This window comes from Cavia porcellus, unplaced genomic scaffold, assembly GCF_034190915.1.
Source record: "Cavia porcellus strain 051 isolate PalLab524CR breed Dunkin Hartley unplaced genomic scaffold, mCavPor4.1 scaffold_24, whole genome shotgun sequence".
Taxonomy (NCBI): Eukaryota; Metazoa; Chordata; class Mammalia; order Rodentia; family Caviidae; genus Cavia; species Cavia porcellus.
Genome location: NW_026947507.1, coordinates 14,167,094 through 14,187,206, shown reverse-complemented (window position 1 = coordinate 14,187,206; position 20,113 = coordinate 14,167,094). Strand labels below are relative to the sequence as shown.

Below are 20,113 nucleotides of genomic sequence, written 5' to 3'. Positions count from 1 at the left end.
AGGACTTCAAATCAAGTTAATAGGAAATAAAAAAGTTACTATAATATATCCTGCTAATTTTTTATAATTTATCCCGTTAATTAAAAAAACCATAAAAAAAACTAAATAATGTTTTTTAATGAATAAGGGAGAGTGAGATAAAAGAGGACACAACTACATAACAGTACAGGTCAAAGCATGACTGTTTCAGCAACCTAGTGCTTCACCACCAAATAACCCAACTTATTTAGTTACCATAGTGTCTGTCTTTTTCCTTGAAATATTTGAATATAACTTCGTATACTATAGCTTCAAATATTTGCATATCAAGAAGCCCAGAATAAAGCCATTCCAATTAATAAGTGACAACTTTATAAGGCTTCAATGCCACATAATGGGGAATCATGATTACCACATACTTTAATATATTTGGGTCATTACTTACATTAGGGAAACTTCGATATTCACACATGTGAGATTGATTTATTTCACTTATGAGTATGGTCTCAAGCTGCGCCCATTTATTGATAAATATTTCAACGTGATCCTTCTTTATAGCTAAGTAATACTCCATTGTATAGAAATACCACAACTTTTTTATCCATTCCTAAGTTGATGGACACTTGGGTTGTTTCCAAGATCTGGTGATTACAAATTGTGCTGCTATAAACATAGGTGCATATATATCACTGTGGTATGATGCTTTCATTTCTTCTGGGAATATGCCTAGAAGTGGAATAGCTGGAATAAGTGGGACTTCCAATCCCAACTTTTTGAGAAATCTCCAGACTGTCCTCCACAAAGGTTGTACCAGTCTACACTCCCACCAACAGTGTAGGGGAGTTCCTTTTTCCCCACAGCCTCTCCAGCATTTGTTGTTGGTTTTCTTGAACCTGGCCATTCTTTCAGGAGTGAGATGGAATCTCAGTGTGATTTTAATTTGCATTTCTCTAATGACCAATAATGATAAAAATTTTTTCATGTATTTCATCATCTGAGAAGTGCGTATTCATCTCAGATGCCCATTTTTGGATTGGATCTTTGAATTTTGGGGGTCTGAATTTTTTTAATTCTTTATATGTTTTAGACAAGAGTCCCATGTCTGAGAGAGAGTTCACTAAAATCTTTTCCCATTTTGTGGTTTTCTTTTCACTATGCTGGAGATTTCTTTTGACATGCAGAAACTTTTTAATAAGAAGTGGTCCCAGTTATTGATTCTGGTTAAGTATTTCCCGTGCAGTTTGAGTCCTGTTCATGAATTCTCTGCCTACCCCTATGTCTTCAAGGTTTCTACCCAATTTGTCTTCCAATAGATTTAGTGTTTCTGTTTTAATATTCATATCTTTGACCCATTTAGATTTTAATTTATTACATGGTGATAGGCATGAATCTAGCTTTAGTTTTTGGCAAATGGAGAGCCAGTTTTTCCAGCACCATTTATTAAAGAGACTGTCGTTCTTCCAGTGAACCTGCTTGGCTCCTTTATCAAAGATAAGGTGGTTGAGTGTGTTTGTAGTTGTGGTTGTATCTTCTAATCTATTCCATTGATCTTCGGCTCTGTTTTAATTCCAATATCATGTTGATTTTACTACTGTTGCTTTGTAATATAACTTCAAGTCAGGGATTGTGATGCCTCTGCCTTGCCTTTGCTGCTTAGAATTGCTTTTGCTATTCTAGGTCTCTTCTGGTTCCAGATGAATTTTAGGAGTTATTTCACTAGATTTATAAGGTATGTTGATTGTATTTTTATTGGGATTGTATTGAATCTGTATAACAGTTTTGGGAGAATGGCCATTTTCACAATGTTTGTTCTTCCTCTTCATGAGCAAGGGATGTCTTTCCATTTTCTGAGATCATCTTCAATTTCTTTTTTCAGTGTATTATAATTTTCCCTCTATAGGTCTTTCACGTCTTTCATAAGAGTAATTCCTAAATATTTCTTTTTTTTGTTTGCTAGTGTGAAGAGTGTAGTTTCTCTTATTTCCCTCTCTGTAATTTTGTTGTTAGTGTATAGGAATGCTATTGATTTCTGAGTATTGATTTTGTATCCATCTACATTACTTAATGTATTTATTATGTCTAAGAGTCTTTGAATGGAGTTTAGGAGATCTTCTTTGTAGAGTATCTTGTCATCTGCAAACAATGATAATTTAACTTCTTCTTTTCCTATCTTTACCCCTTTTATTTTTCTCTCTTGTCTAATTGCTCTGGCTAGTACTTCCAGTACTATATTAAATAGGAGTGGTGATAAAGGACATCCTTGTCTTGTGCCTGATTTTAAAGTAAAGGCTTTAATTTTTGGCCATTTAGTATGATGCTGGCTGTTGGTTTGTCATAAATGGCCTTTATTATATTGAGGTAAAACCAATCTATTCCAATTTTCTGTGAAGTTCTTATCATGAATGAATGTTGGACCTTATCAAAAGCTTTTTCTGCATCTATAGAAATGATCATGTGATTCTTAATTTTGGCTTTATATGGTGGATTACATTTATTGATTTACGTATGTTGAACCATCCTTGCATTCCTAGGATGAATCCCACTTGGTCATGGTATATAATCTTCATGATTTGCTGCTTCCTATTTGCCAATATTTTATTGAGGATTGTTGCATCTGTGTTCATTAGGGAGATCGGTCTGTAGTTCTCTTTTTTAGTTGGGTCTTTCTCAGATTTTGGTACTAGAGTAATATTTGCTTCCAGGAATGACGTAGGAAGGATTGCTTCCCTTTCAATTTCATTGAATAGTTTGAAGAGTGTCAGCATTAGGTCTTCTTTGTATTTCTTGTAGAATTCTGTAGTGAATCCCTCTGGGCCTGGGCTCTTCTTTGTAGGTAAGGACTTAATTACATTTTCAATTTCATTAACAGAGATTGGGTTATTCAGCAGTTTTACATCCTCTTCATCTAGCTTTGGTACTTCATATGCTTCTAAGAATCTGTCTATTACTTCTGTGTTATCAAACCTTTTAGAGTAGAGGTTTTCGAAATAGGTGTTGATGATCTTCTGTATTTCTGTAGAGTCTGTAATGATTTCACCTTTTTCATTTCTTATTGCATGAATTTGAGCTTTTTCTTCCCTTTTTTAAATAAGGTTGGATAATGGCTTATTGATTTTATTTATTCTTTTAGAGAACTAACTCTTTGATTCATTGATTCTTTGGATTGTTTTCTTAGTCTCTATTGCATTGATTTCTGCTCTGATTTTTATAATTTCCTCTCTTCTTTTGGCTTTGGGCTTTACTTGCTCTTCTTTTTCTAGCTGTTTGAGGTGTAGTATCAAGTTATTTATTTGTATTCTTTCTGTTTTCCTGATGTGTGAACTCAGTGCAATAAATTTTCCTCTGAGGACAGCTTTCATTATATTCCACAGATTCCGGTAAGTTGTATCTGCATTTTCATTTTCTTTTAGGTATTGTTTAATTGTTCTTTGACCCACTGATTACTCAAGAGTGTGTTATTCAGTTTCCATGTGTTTGTCAGATTTTTGTAGTATCTTTTATCATTAATTTCTAATTTCAGAGCGCTATGATCCATTAACATGCAAGGGATGATTTCAACTCTTTTGCATTTGTTTAAATATGTTCTGTGAGCTAATCTATGGTTTATTTTAGAGAATGATCCATGTACTGCTGAGAAGAATGTGTGTTCTGATGTTGTTGGGTTGAACATTCTGTATGTGTCTATCAAATCCATTTGTTCGCAGGTGTGATTCAGTTCTGTTATTTCTTTGCTCATTTTCTGTCTGATTGATCTGTCCCTTGGTGTCAATGGCGTATTAATGTCTTCTGTTACAATTGTGTTACTGATAATTTGAGTTTTCATTTCTGTTAATAGTTGTTTTATATAACTGGGTGCTCTGGAGTTTGTTGCATATATATTTAAGATAGTTATCTCTTCCTCTTGGAGTTTTCCCCTAATGAGTATGTAGTGACCTTCTTTGTCCTTTATGGTCATTGTTGGTTTAAATTTCACACTGTCTCCAAACAGAATGGCTACTCCTGCTTTTTTTGGATTCCTGCTGCGTGAAGTATTGTTTTCCATCCTTTGACTTTCAGTCTGTGAGTATCCTTCTGGGTTAGATGGGTTTCCTGTAAACAGCATATGGTTGGATTTTGTTTCTTGATCCATTCTGCTAGTCTGCTTCTTTTGATTGGTGCATTGAGACCATTTACATTAATGGTTATAACTGTTAAATGCTGGTTTATTGTTGACATGTTATCTCTCTGCTGTTGCATCTTTATCTTTTTGTTCTGTTTAATTATCGCTTTGCTTAGTGGTTTTTTCCTTTGTGTATCTAAACTGTCTTTCAATATTCTTTGCAGGGTTGGTTTGGTGTTCATGAAGTTCTTCAGCTGTTCTTTGTTATGGAAGTATCATATTTCACCATCAATTTTGAATGATAGTTTTGCAGGGTACATCAGCCTAGGTTGGAAATCATTTTGTTTTAGGATCTGGACTACTTCACTCCATGCTCTTCTTGACTTTATTGTTTGTGCTGAGAAGTCTGCTGTGATTCTGATAGGTTTTCCTTTATAAGTGATCTGTCTTTTCTCTCTAACAGCTTTTAATAATCTATTCTTGTGTTGGATTTCTAGGATGGTGATTATTATATGTCTGAGTGTAGTTTTATTTTGGTTATGACTATTTGGAGTTCTATATGCTTCACTGATCCTGATGTCGGTTTCTGATCTCATGCTTGGGGAATTTTCAGCCATTACTTCTCTAAATATCCTCTTGACATCCTTTATGTTGTCTCCTTCTTTTTCATTAATCCCTATCAATCTTATGTTATTTTTCTTTGCATCATCTTGCAGTTGTTGAATTGTTATTTCCTGATTCCTTGTTATTTTTAAAAGATCTTTCCTTTTCTGTTCACTAGCTGCAATCCTGTCTTCAAGTTCTGACATTCTATCTTTGCTTTCATTGAGGCGGTTTTTACAACTTTCAGTAGAGTTTTTTATTTCCTGTATATCTCTGTGCATCTGCATTATGTATTATATTTGTTTCTTATATTGCTCATCTAGGGATTCTATCCTTTTGTTTAGTTCCTCCAGTTTTTTAACTGTGTTTTTTTTAGATATAGTCAGAATCTCTTTCATTTCTTTTATCATTTCTTCTTTTACCTGGGAGATTATTTTGAGTTTGAATTCCTTTAAAGCTTCCTGGAGTTGCTTGTTAATTTCAGTAGCTATTATGTCTGATATTTGAGGTGAATGGCATATATTTTCTTCTATATACCTCGCTCCTAAGGTTTCTTGAGATGGGCTGGAGGTTTGAGGTTGTAATTTGGTCTTTCGTTTTGTCATTTTCCTATATTTCTGTATTTCAAGTGTTATTTGAAAACTTCCTCAGCGTCTGTTGGAAATTCACTTCTATGCTTGTAGCTCCTGGGACTCTGGCACCAGTTCCCCCAAGCCACTGGGCCTGTGGAACCAATGGCCCTCTTCTGTCTGTTTAGAATTCCTAATTCCAGATAAGCTGGGCTCCAGGGACACTGTGTGCCCACCTGCTTGCTGGAAGCTCCACAGTTCTCCAAGTGCAGCCAGAATGGGGAGGCAGATGTAGAGGCCTCAAAACCACTTATGCACTTCACTGCACCTGGAAGCCTGGAGTGTCCTGAACAGTCTGGGCTTGGGGCAGATTGCTCTGAGCACTTACTGCAGGCCGCGGGGCCTCTGGAACCTGCGATGCTCGCCTGCTTGCTGAGATATCCACAGTCCTCCAGACACACAGGGAGGCGGATGCAGGTGCCCCAGATCCGCCCAGCCCTTCCTCTGCACCCAGATGGTGCAGTGCAGGAGTTCCAAATAGGCTGGGCTCTGGGGATAGTGTGCGCCCGCCTGCTTGCTGGAAACTCCACAGTTCTGCCACCATAATAGATTTTACAAGCCTGCTTTTTGTTTAGTCGGGCATAGCAGCAGCATCCACTCTACTTTGATCGTATCTCATAAAGACACTTTATGAAAGAGAATTTCCAAAAATACTTAAGAAAATGGCAAGTATGATCAGATAAGTGTGTTCAAAACAAGTGGGACTATTTTGAAGCAGATTAATGGCCTTGTGTCTTTTACTGTAGCAAATTACATATTCACCACATTTTTCAGTTTCTTCTTATAATTAAGATAATTTTATATCCTTGCCTAGAAACTGCTATAGTGCATACTTGCTTAAAATGAGTTTTATATTATTAACCTGGAGGAAAAATTAATATACATAATATTATTTGGAAATGATCAGCATTGAACTTGGAGAGCAAAGCAGAACAAGTAGCAGCACCAAGCTACTAATCTTAAATACGTATGAGTATATATTACAAGGGATTTTGGCTAATTCTCAGAGGACGCCTGAGTTACCCAGGCCTGAAGAAAGACAGAGTAAGGTAGAGTTTATATGTTAGAAAAAGAAAATTTTTCCTGCAAGAAGAAAGTCTTCATCTAAAGCCTCAGTGGATAGAGAAAGTATGATGGAGGAAATAAAAAAACTGTGACTTGAAGGCATGATAAATGATAACTGAAGAAATAAATAAGAGCAAGGTTATTTTGTCTGGAATCTTTCAAAGTCCTCATTAACTACTGTTTGTTCCATAGGACCATACTTTTTTCAGCTAAAAGAAGCCGCTTAGCCTCTAAATCGTCATGACACTTATCCATTCCTTTCTCAAGGTACTGATCTCACTTTAAGTGTAACATTATTTTTTTTTTTAATTCATGCTATTTTTTGTATTTTCTAAAATCCTTAGAATGAGGATTATGCCCAAACAGCTTTTTTCCCCTTGTTGCTTGTAGTAGATGGTTAATAATTGTAGGATCATTTAATGAATAGGCAGTAAATAAATTTAGTAGATACTTTATAAAAAGGAAGATAAGGAAAGTTACTCAAATTCATTCTTTCTGAGCACAGCAGGAAGGAGAAATAATATTCCTATAAAGAGCCTAATGTTATCTTCAAATGAGCTCTGGTGTTTTCTGTAAAGTTCCACATCTGTAAAACTGATAGAATGTAGATTCCCTGGAGATACATGTTTTAACAGTATGTAATATACTACTTCTTTAATACAGTAGACAACATGCAAATTATATTTCATTATAATATAGTGATCTCCCAAGGCCAATAGGCCTTAATAAAAAATACCACATTTGTATAATATACTTTCTTCGAGTATTTACATTTAATAAATATTCTTTTCAAATCCATTCAGTGAATGTAATGGATGGAGATGAAGCACAGTCCTGCTTTATGAAGCCTTCTTCAAAGGTACCTTTGGGAACCCTCTTTTGTAGTTCATATTTGAATTGTGCAATATTTTAGAAATATAAATGTTTCCTGCTGAGTTCTTATAGCATACAATATTTAAAGCAGTTTACTAGAGTGTTTCTGCTGACCTATCCAAAACAAGCATTGATAATTAACTATTATTGCACAAAATGCTGATGGTTTATTATCATTACTATTAGTGTACTTTATTCATTTAAGTGTCAGTGTTTTGTAGCCCTTTTCCCCAATATAGGGGGAAATGTGATTAGCCAAAACCTCTAAGAGCAAACTGAGTACATACTTACTATAACTTTCATAATTTAAAGACATTTTAAGTTTTTATATACATTCCAATGTGTACTGTTTATTTGATTTGCTTATCAATTATATATCTCAGCATAACAAATTTACTCAAACCTCAGTGGCTTAAAATAATATTTATTATCTTACGATTTCTGTGGCCATTAATCCAGGCAAAGCTTAGCTGGGTTCTGTGGCTCACTAGTGTCTCACAGACCTGTAATCAAGGGTCAGCTGGCTGCAGTGATTTCTGGGCTTGACTGGAGAAGGATCTCCTGCCAAGCTCTCTCACTCATGTGGTTATTGGCAATATTCATTTCCTTACAGGCTCCTTCATTCTTTGCCATGTGAGCTTCTGAACAGGGCAGTGTGCAACATGGCATCTGGCTTCACTGAACCAGAAAAGACTGGGAGGGAGGAAAGGACACAGGGAGAGAGTGTAGGGAAGTAAGCAAGCTGTACCTTGAGTCATTACATTTCTGTATGTAAATATTGAAAATTGATGTAATTACTAAATTTCGGGATAACCAAAGACCCCTACAATGAATCTATGAAGTTGAGAAGTTAAGCACTTATGGGTGATGCCAAGTTTCTGAATTATTGGGTTGTATGATAATGGCTAAATTGTTTTCCAAAGTGTTTAGGCTATTTTACATTCCCAGTAGCTGTGAACAAGAATTATCATTGCTGCATATTCCCTCTAAAACTTGACATTCAAGTTTTCTTGTTTTTTGTTTTTTGTTTTTTTTACTTTAAAGGAAAACTAAAAACAGTGGTGCAGAATTTCAAAGTAAGATTGTAGGAGGGTAAGAGTGGTTATTATATTGTGCATCATTATTTTCAAAGTAATTGCTACTATTACAAGCTGTGGGCATGAAAAACTGATCAAACAATACAGGCACACACCTTTCTTTACAGTGAACTAATAACTAATATCTAATAATTATCTTTATGTGTGTATAATATATGTGTGTATATATATTTATTTTTCCTTTTTCCTTCCTTTTCTCCTTTTTCCCATCTCAGTTTCTCTTTCCTTTCAGACATTCTTAAATTTTAGTCATTTTAGGTAGCATACAGTGGTATCATTCCATAGTTTTAAACTTGTCATTTTCCTAATAATCAGTGATGTTGATGTTTTTATCTGCTTCGTGGACAATGGCATATATTCTTTTGTGAATTACCTGCTTGAACATTTGCTACAATTGACAATATTCCCCCAGTATTGCAGGTTTATTTCTGGGCTCTTCAGTTCTGTAATAACTATTTTATCCAGATCATGCTTTTTTCATTATCTCTACATTTCCACATCTGTTTCTATTGATTGATCTTTCTACTGACTGTGAGTCTTATCTTTGCATTTTTGTCACATCTAGTAACTTTTCTGACAGGCAGTTAAGTTACTCAGTCCTTTGGCAGCCTGTCTTAAAGCTCTGATAGATTGGAGTAGCCTTTTGATAGGTTCAGAATAGACTTTCCTGAGGGTCTTGTTTGGCACCGTTATTAAGGTGTAACACTACAGCCGTCCTCATTGAATTTCACACATGTGTATGGTGGCTTCTCCTCTCTGACTAGGCATAATTGGAACCTGGTACAGCCTTGTGTGAAGATAGAGGAATTTCTACTTGCAGAGTTCCAGTCATCCTTCATCTAACCTGTACCCACTCGCGCACCCCCAGCCCCCGCTCGTCTTAGTATTACCCTACTGACTTAATACCTCTTTGTAGGCTTGTAGAACTTCTCTAGTGTCGGGTGCTTTCTCTGTACTTTGCTTCACAGATTCTACCTATCATGCCCTTCCTGAAATCTGTTTCTTCCCTCCCTTTAGCAAGGCTTCATTTCTCTGCTTGGATTAGTCCTTTCTTTGAACTACTGTTCAAACACTACTTTCAACAAAAATATAGGGTAATCTGAGAGCTCATTTCCTTTCTTTCAGAGATGTAGTCCTGGAATTGCGTGTAGTCAAACATATGAAAGCCATTTTTTCATACATTTTATTCTATTTTCTAGTTACTGATAGTGACCCTGTTACTGCATCATGGCCATCATCAAGACTTTTTTAAAAATTAAATTTTTATTCTGTTAAGGTTCATGTATTTTCTGTATTAAAGGTATCTTTCTATTTGTTGCAAATTTATCTTCTGTCTGTATTTGGTGTTTTGGGGGGATGCTCAGGCATAGTCTTGTGCTAGGGACAAATTTTTAAGTCATTAACATTATGGCTTTTACTCCTTTTATCACACTTACTTTAAAATATTTGTATTAATACAACATATGGAAAAGTACATTGTATAAAATACATAAATCGAACAAATAGTTTTAAAGGGAATAACAATGTAATTGTGACAAGTGAAGGAAACAAAAAATAATTAACACCCAAGAAACCTCCTTTATGAGATCTTCCCACCACCAGGAGCCAGTCTTTTAAAGCAGAGTCTAGGACACAGGCGTAGGGGAGGTCCGGTAGCCAGCCCGCACCAGCCTTCTTGTACATTCACAAACACTGCTTGTTCCCTTGTGAGCACCATTGTGCCCTAGTGCCAGACAGGGATACACCCGAGCTCCTCATCCCATCATGTAACAAACAAATATACCTGTCTAATATAAAATAAAATGGCTAGCGTAATCTGTATCATTCCATTTCCATTTTTGTTTTTCTTTGTGCTTGGTGGTTTGTACTATGGCTTTACCACACAGTGAAGAATGAGTTTTAAAACTCACGTAAACTGCTGTGGAGAACTGCAAAGGGCGGGCTCACAGCTGAGGCAACTGGAGAGGCTTCAGAGAGATGGAGTGTGTGAGCTTGGGTGTGAAGTGGTTCTCAGATTTGGCTGTTCACTGGAGACATTTAAGGAGCATTTAAAAGTAGCAGAGCCTGGTTTCACTTACAGAGATTCTAATTGTTTTGGGGTGTTTGTTTGTTTGTTTGTTTGTTTTTCTCATACTGGGGATTGAACTTGGGACATTTGCACTGAACTACATCTCTAGCCCTATTTTATTTTTTTTACTTGAGACAGGGTCTTGCAGAGTCACCCTGCCTGGGCTTCAGCTTGCTATCCTTGTGCCTCAGACTCCCACAGTGCTGGAACGACATGTGTTTGCCACCACTAGTAACTTATTCTGGCAATGTTTGCAGGGTCTTTAGGTGATTTGGATGTGCAGAAGTGTATGCTAGACAAGCATTCTCCTTAAACCAAGACCAGTATAGAATTCCCTATCTGCTGACCTCTTGAGTAGGGTGGAGTTTATCATTGTAAGGCCATGGAAAAGTTACTGAAATTCCAATAAGTAATTCCAGCCTACCACTTCCAGCGCAGTCCACAGTGAGAATAAAGAAACAAACACATCTGTAGATGGATGTAGGGAACCAAGGAGGTCCTAAGTTAAGTTAGAACAATGGCTCACCTGACCAAAAGCCACAGATTTTATTTGTGAAGTGGGGAGTGGCTCTAGATGAGTGACTGTGAGAAACGCAGGAAGTATGTGAGTGCTGTGAACTGGGCTAGGCAGAGGGCCTGATAGCACCTCTACAAAATACAGAGAGAGAGAGACAGAGACAGAGACAGAGTCAGAGTCAGAGATAGAGAGACAGACAGAGAGAGACAGAAAGAGAGATACAGAGAGTAATCTTCATATCACAGATTGAGGAAGTATCTTATGTTTTGGGGTTGGTGCTTCAGATTTGATGTCTACCCTTCATGCCTTGAGACTTCATATATTCTTTCTCAAGCCTCAGTCTCAGCAGCATCACTTGGCCTAGCTCACGTATACTACTTGGGCTATGGTGGGGCATCACTGACCTGTCCATGGCTTTGAAGGCTACATGTCAGTACCTCAGCTAGACCCATTTGAATGGTTTAAGCCAGTTGAGGAGTTAAAAAAAATATCTTAGCCAGCTCTGTACATGTCAGTATGCAGAAATGGGGCCAGTTTTAGCCAAACTAGAGACAAAGAGCCATCTTCATCGTCCTCTACAGAACAGATGTTTTGTTGATAGTGGTTTGTTTTGGTTTTTTGTTTGCTTAAAATTTCTAATATACCATGAACTGACTGCTATTTTGATAAAATACAATGAAAATGAATTACTATAAAAATGAGAAACACATAAAGTACAAGCCTCATTGTTGTTATATTTAACAGATGTACAATATCTGAATACAATTGCTATTAAGATGTTAAAATGTTTGCTCTTGTTTCCATGTTTGTTGTCACTGGTGTTAAACTGAGTTTAAGGGCTGGTAGTAGTCTGCACATCAGACTTGAAGTAGTAGTGATATAGAAGGCAGCATAGTAAGTGTTCTGCTATAAGTAAAGAAAGTATGAATCATAAGAGGAAAGGTTCAGTTCGGAGTACATAGGGCCTTGAATGCTGGGATAAGTAGCTTGGCTTTTATTCTACAGGCATTGGGGAGTCGGGAAATTCTCAAAAGGATGGTCTGATTGGCAGCACCTGTATAATGGATGTATCATGAGCACACATGGTTGACAGGGACTTGAAAATGAAGGGGAATATAGTAAGTAAAGTAAAACAGAAATTGTATTGAATATATAGAGAAGTCACTCTAGAAATGCTAATAAACTTTGGAGGATGCAAGAGTTTAAGCTAGCTAGTCACTTAAGTTTAAATGATCCTTAAAACACAATTCAAAGCTAAAACAAAACCAAACCAACCTAATGTATTTTCAGAAACCACGCAGATAGAAGACCCAAGAAAACAATGGCGAGGGGAACAGGAGAAAATGCTCAAGGACTATCTCTCAGTGGCTCAGGATGCACTCAGGACCCAGAAGGAGCTGTACCATGTGAAGGAGCAAAGACTGGCTTTGGCCCTAGATGAATATGAACGATTAAATGATGCCTATAAGGAAAAGTCAAGTTCTCGCACAAGCCGTAAGTATAGTGTATTTTTTGAGATTCTAAAAGTACAGATGGAATTTTAGATAGTAGGAGGCCACTTACACTTCAGTGTAGTTTAGCTGTGAGAGGTGAGGAAACCTACACATTGCTCATTAAACCCATCATCCCTAGTCCAGATAAAAATCTCCCCATTTGAGGCTGGATGTGGTGGTGCATACCTGAAATCTCAGCACTCGGGAGGCTGAGGCAGGAGATTTGCTTTGAGTTTGAAAACAACCTGGGCTCCAAAGTGAGTTTAAGGCTAGCTTGAACTGCACAGTGAAACTGTCTGAAACTGTCTGAAAAAGACAACAAAACATAACTCCGTATTTGGAGATGATGCATACCTCATTTCTGTATTTGTCACTTCACTGCCTGATTGCCTTTTGTTCATTTATGAATTAAATTTTACCTTTCAGAACAAGCCAAGTAATATGGCCTTTTTGATACTCTTGTACAATATTTTTAGTGGGTAGATACTGGAACTATTTTTTTTTCTTTGTGTTTTTTTTTTTATCAGTACCAGGGATCAAACTCACGACTGCCTGCTTGCAAGGCAGGCGCTTATGCCGGTGAGCTAAATCCCCAGCCCCCGATACTGGAACTATTAAAACATAGTTCATGTTGCCTGCCACTCCCCACTCCAACTTGAGCTGACTGATTTCTTCCTTGTCTCATGCTTTGATAATCTATAGCTTCTTTTAAAGAAGCAACTATGATGGACTGGAAAGTTCTGCCTAAATTATAAGTTCTTGTATAATGCAAAGTTCTAAGAAGCTATATCTGCACGATAATTCTCTAAAAACATAGTATATGTAAAAGAAGAAATTTGTGAGATTCCTTTTTCCTGAATATTTAAAAAAAGTTAGAGTTTTGAAAATTACTTTTAGACTTAGGAGTCTGACAACAAAGAAATTAAAATAGAAAGTAATATCCATAGAACAATATGAATCATGCTTATAGAGCCAGTGAATTCTAAGTTTAAAACTAGTTATACAACTGTAAAATAATTAAAATAAATTTTTTTTCTCTTTGAAAAGTATTCTCAGGATCTTCATCCAGTACTAAGTATGATCCTGATATCTTAAAAGCCGAGATCTCTACTACGCGATTAAGGGTAAGAAGCTTTTATTGTAGTTCTACATTGACTACATCCATCACATGTGAAGGCCCTGTCTAGTTATCACACATTTCTGTTCTCTGTAGGAAATGTCTCCATTTACTCCTTCTGAGTGGTCTTTTGTCTCTTTGTTTTAACCATTGCAGTGTTTGGGATTGTCTTTGTTACTGAGGCAAAATATATTTCATCATTGGGGTTTTTGTTGTTATTGTTGCCAGAAGAATAATATCGAAGCAAAATTTGAGTATTGATACCTTTCTTTTCCTCATTGTGCTGAGTTTTGTCTTGGATAGTTAATCCAGTTTACTCTTTTGCCAGCCAACTCTGCATTTAAAGATATTTGCAATTTGTGTCACCATGCCATTCCCTTTTGAAGACAAATTATAAGTTTTCCATAATTTCTTATATAGATTAATTGTGATCTTTTTCTAAGTCTGCTTTCTAAATCAAGCTGTGTTAAGGCCAGAGCTTATTTATTCTTCATTTTGGAGGTATTACAAGCTGTTTATTATGCAAAATACTTATGCAACTAATGCCAGAGTCATAATTACCATGACCACATAAACTTCCATGTGTCCGTTTATTGTTATTACTTACCATCCTCTTCCTAAAAGCAGTATGAGCCTCATTTATATTGTAGATTTTTTTCCTGCTTTGAAGTTTGTAAAACTGTAATGCCACTATATTCATTATTTGATGTTTTTTGTTTGTTTTGTTTTGTTTTAGTCAGTTGGTTTTGTTTTGTTTTTTGAGACATGGTCTTGCTATGTAGCTCAAGTTGGCCTTGAATTCACTGTGTAGTTCAGGCTGGCCTTGAGCAGGTACTCCTTCTGTCCCAGCCTCCCAAATGCTGGGACTGTAGGTGTACACCACCATACCCAACTTAATATTTTCTTTTATTTAAGAACATTTCAAGATTCACACACATTCACTTTTATTATCATTATCTTTCTGCTTTGGTGTACATAACATAAATTCTTTAACCTTTCTACCGTTAATGTACATTAGAGTTCATTTCAGTTTCTGATTATTAAAAATTGTGCCACAATGTACATAATATATATATAGTTGGTAAAGGAGTAGAATTGCTATATCAAAAATATATCTATTTTAATGGATAGTGTCAAACAGTATCAATCTTTCTTAATGTCTGCACTTTGATTCTGAATTACTTCATGCACACAGAAAAAGAGCACGAAAAAGGTTTATGTAGAGGTTGGGGGAAGTAACTCCTGGTTTGACTGTGTGCTTAGCATGTACGAGGCCTCAGTTTAGTCCCCAATACTGAAAACAAACAAACAAAAACAAACAAACAAAAAAACCTGAGGTACAATTACTGGAAGTAAAGTCTTACTTCAATTTGAATTTCTTGGTTTAATTTATGAGGTCATCTATATATGTCATTTCAATTATAAATGAATAAAACCTCTAGGATATTATGGACCCTTTACTCTGTTCATTCACTTGTGTGTCTCTGTAGATTTCTTGTGATAGTTTGTCAGATGCTTTGATACTGTATCTCGGTACCAAGCCTAAACATTTCTGTGAAATACTAGACTAGATATCTTTAAAAACGGGAAATGAAGGCATTTTTGTTCAAAATCTCCTCAATAAACAGCAATACTCACTTGAGCGCTACACTTCTCAGGAAGTTATTACTTTTTATTACTACCCTTTGAAATGTTAGCCATTTTTCATAGTTCTTATCTTTGGAAAGCACATTATGAATGGAATAACTATAGTACCCTATTGTAGTCCATCCATTTAAATTCCTCATAGAAAATATGCAAACTGAGGGAGGGATTTAAAACAAAAATATATTAAGATTATGTTAGACAAATAGCTCTAGAAGGAAACAGAGCCTGACATCAGTCAGGGAAGTTACAGAACTCAAGTGATCAAATTCCCTGTAACTCTCCTAACACAGCAGAATCTTTTAGGTAAAGTTTATTCTATATAAGGGTTAATTTACTCTTAATACTAAAAGTCTGTATTTCATGAAATCTCATATGTATTTCATTGCTCTGTGACCAAAAAAATGAGCCAGAGTGCTCTACTTTTCTCAGGAAAGGGCTCCTCTCAATAGGATGTCAGACATAACCATACTAAAAGGTCAGAAGGGACTCTGGCTTCATCTCCATGATTAGTGCTGATATGGGCAAGTGAAAATGCCTCTTAGAATCGTTCTCATAGCAGTCTGGCCCTTTTGGCTTACATTGCTCTGTGATGTTTCCTGCTGGTTCACACTCTAAAATCTTAGGCTGCTCTGGTATTTGTACACATTTTGTCCAGGTAGCACTTTCAGAAGTGGATTGGTAATAGTAGAAAATCTTGAATTTTGGTAACCTGTTCCTTTTTGACTGGCTTACCAAAATATATAAAAGTTCCTTCACAGATTAATGTCATAGGAATAGTAATTTATGAATGAACTAACTCTTCTTTCCTTTGGTGTCTCTGTGTACTAGCCTGAATTTTTCACAATAACATTTTTTTTTCAGGAAAATAAAACACCAATTTCATACTTTATTATCTTGATGCAACATATTAACAGGTGGCACACTGACTTTTCCCAAAGTCAAGTCTTTGAAAACTAAGAATTTACGAATATCTGTTTCATATTAGTTTATATTGTGATCATAGGTAGTGATCATTGCTCTGCAGTGTCCTCCTTCGTCAAATAGGATGACAGTATTTCCTAGTATCTTATTTCAGTGTGTAGAGATGATGAAATAAATCAGTTAATCCTTTTCATAACTCTATATGGTTATTATTTTCTTTTTGATAGCTTAATATTTTATTTTACTTTATTTTTTGTTATATATTTGTTACATAACATTTGTTTGAGAGATTAGGTTGCGGACAGCATATCTTTGTGATTTGATTTTATTTTTTAGATTAATTTTCCCCAGTCCTGTCCTTTCCCTTCAACCTCTTTTCTTCTCTTTTATTTACAAAGGTTTTTTTGAATTTTTTTTTTGTATTCTTTCTTTCTTTTCTATTCCTCCATTTTACCCTCCCGTTCCTTTGTTCTCCTTCCCATTTGAACATTTTCTTCCTGTTTCCCAATAGCTATCATTTTGGTCCGTATTACAACTGTACCATAAAGTAGGATAAATTTGAGATATTTCAAGGTGAATGGATACATTTTTAGACCATACTTTTAAGTGAAATAAATTGGATATGCATGTTCAAATACCACATTATTTCTCTAATATGAGAAACCAAAGGGGTATATAGGAATCTTTGTGATTTTAATTGCTTAAAAAAAGTCTTTTTTAGGAAAAGCAATGCAAAACTTTTCCAATCCAAAATTAGTTTTTATTTATAATAGATATTTAGACCATAGCCTTCTTGGATTAAGGGATAGAGGTCAAATTTAACAACATTTTAAAAAAAATCTATGCTCAAGATTACAAATAGGTAAGATGTGGTGAAAATTTGTGTTATAGTTACTTTTTACTTGTCGCTGAGGCAAAACACTTGATGCCCAAAGTTGGGAAAGGAAAGATTTATTTCTTACAGTTTTGGAGGTTTCAGTCCATACTCAGTTGGCTCCAAGGCAGGTTGGCATGGTGGGGCTGCAGTGCATGGCAGCTGCACACAGTAAGGCAGAAACCAGCAAAAGAGAGCAAGACATGTCTTCTTTCTGTCATTACATCACATCCAGGCTCTAACCCTGTGTGGGTGTAGCACTGACACCCCCAATCCAAGATCTAGACAATGAACCAATCACAAATGCACAATGCAAATACATGATGCCTGGGGGCCACAGACATAAACCATGACAATTTGGTGGAGAAAATTTTTGGTGAACCTACCATTGTTTACTAAATTGAAATACAATGCTGGAAATGTAAAAGAAAATCTTTAGGAAGACAAAGGAATTTGAGAAATTTATTGAGCACCACAGCATATGGTCAAGTAACAACTTTTGATTTTTTGAAAGATGAAAACAAAGGCCCTTTGGTTATATATTCCAGTACATATGTGGCTAGTTAATAGACACTGTTAGTAATAATGGTAGGTTACCTTTTGTTCTCAATATTTAGTCCCCAATTGTTAAAATGGCATCACTTTGAATTATTTTTAATAGAAGCAACAAGAAAAGTCAAAACCTCATGTTTGTTATCTTTCATAGATTTAAAAGAAAGGCAATTGTATTTAAGATTTGGTTTGTAACTGTGAATAGAGTTAAGATAGTTAATCGTGCATATCAAAATGTCACATTTTAACTGATATAGTTAATATAGCAAAAATCATTGCATTGTGCTTTAAGTGAAAAGAAATATTGATTTTGAAAATATAGTACATTAATACTGAAATAAGGTTTGTCTCTTGATTACACATGAATGATATCTTTACACCTACATTTAAAAAAAACTTGGCTTACAAGTTCTTTCAGCTGTGACTTACCTTATTTCAGGGTGTTGAAGGAGAAAGCAGTGCTAATTGGAGACACTAAAGTTTGCAGTAACAATGGTTTATTCTTCTCTTGTGATATTTGAAAATGAGTTTTGTATTAAAGGTGGTATTGGTTAGAAAATAGTACAACAATCTGAGTGATTTTTGAATGACATTAAAAATGATGACACATCCACTAAAAAAGTAAAAACGAAAGAAAATGAGAGGTATATACTATTTAATATAAGTACTGTTATTAACTATTATACTGTACTAGTAACTTCAGATAATTAAATTCTATAGTGGTAGAAGCATCATTGGGCACATTTATGGATTTTACAATATTTTGTTTCTCTCTTCTATGTAATGATTTTGACTGCCTTTTCTAACTTTGAAGGTTACTGTACTGCAAACTAAATAATATATACTTAGAAAAAAATCCTTCATTGTCATTGTGTTGCTGAAGAAATACTCAGTTTCTCCTCACCTGTATAAGCCATTGCACCAGTCTTTCCATTTTAAGTTTTAAACCTTATATCCATATAAGGTTTATATCCATCATGCTCATGCTCATTATACAAAATTAAATGCAGTGATTTTTTCTAGGAGAGGACAAACTATCTGATGGACAAGATTGATAGAAAAATAATTATTCATAAGTGATCAATTCTAAATGATTTTGTAAAGCTTGGATGAGTGAGTAAACAGTAATTGGAAAAATTGAAAAATAAATAGATAAATAAGGAAGAATTATCTTAAAAATACTCTGTTGTGGTAACATGAAACCTTATATATGAGTAGAGAGAATATTATAATTATCTTTTGTATTTTCATCACATATGTAAAATATATTTTAATTACTTTTCACCCTATTGGATAATTTTGATAATATTTTGAGATAAAATATCATTTAATCTATAAGTATTATACCATATAGTTCTGTAAGCTGGGAACTCTTTTTTTTTTTTTTTTTGTCTTTTTCATTTTTACCGGTACCGGGGATCAAACTCACAACTGCCTGCTTGCAAGGCAGGCGCTTATGCCGCTGAGCTAAATCCCCAGCCTCTAGCTGGGAACTCTTAAACACAACCACTATACCATTATGTGGTTAGATTGAATTCTTTGGTGCTATCCAAATACTTTATCAATTTTTATGTTTCCCATTTGTTATTGTTGTCATTATTGGTTTATTTGAAGCATGGCCCAAATATGATCTATACATAGCAATTGGTAGGTACAATTTTCATATTTATTTTAGTGATCTTTTCTTTGTAATTGTCCCAAATAATAATGTCTTTTATCGAAGCCCTTACTTTTTAATTTTTATTTCTTACATTATCATGGTATACATGAACATATTTATTCAGCCCCTATATTTTCTTTAAGTTGCTAATTGGATATAGGTAGGGGTTATAGGATCAAGTTCCTCTCCTCTTATCTCCCCATTCCCCATAGGGAGTGAATTTGTCATGGTCATATGTGTATCTGCATCAAGACTCATGTTTTCTTTTTACTTATAGTAGTAGTCATTTATGATTATATAGGATTCATTATTAAGGATTTTATTAAGGATTACAAAATGCTCACAGACTTAAACATAATTGATACTGTACCAGTCATCTGTCAACTTGACAAGAACAAGAGGCTCCTGGAGAGAAGCCTGTACTTGCCAATGGAGGCACTATACTTGCCAATGGATTAAGCCATTGATGTTCATGTTTAAATATGCTGCTAATGGTGGAGCCCAGTTGGAGGTGTATTACTGGGGACATGTCACTGAGTCAGATATATCTCTTCAGACACCTTTCCCCTATGCTCTGCTTCCTGGCTGCAATTAGATGAGCAATTTTGCCTCATTATACCTTCACCGTGATGTCCCTGCCTTAGAGCCAGCTAGCCATGGACTGAATCTTCTGACATGAGCCATATTAAACTTCTCCTCTTTAAATTGTGAGTGTTGAGTGTATCACAGCAACAGGAAAGTGACTAATATGAATAAGTTTTAGATTTGTATTTCTTATTGATCCCACACTTGCTGTTGTATACAAGGCCTATGCACATACATGCACATTATTTATAGAGATGTATTTTCATTTCCTTAGGTATTTGCTGAGGAGTATAATTGCTAGATCATATGGTATCTTAGTTACTTTTTACCCGTT

General features: G+C 35.4%; 1 protein-coding gene across 2 annotated transcripts in view; it reads left to right on the top strand.

Annotated features, from left to right (window-relative positions):
• Positions 1 to 20,113, top strand: part of Wwc2 (WW and C2 domain containing 2) — a 221,514-nt gene that overhangs the window by 110,576 nt on the left and 90,825 nt on the right. For both annotated transcript variants that reach the window (XM_063234691.1, XM_063234692.1), the window contains exons 3-4: positions 12,221 to 12,424; positions 13,471 to 13,547. In XM_063234691.1, coding sequence (XP_063090761.1) covers positions 12,221 to 12,424; positions 13,471 to 13,547 — 281 coding nt within the window. The remainder of the gene's footprint in view (positions 1 to 12,220; positions 12,425 to 13,470; positions 13,548 to 20,113) is intronic.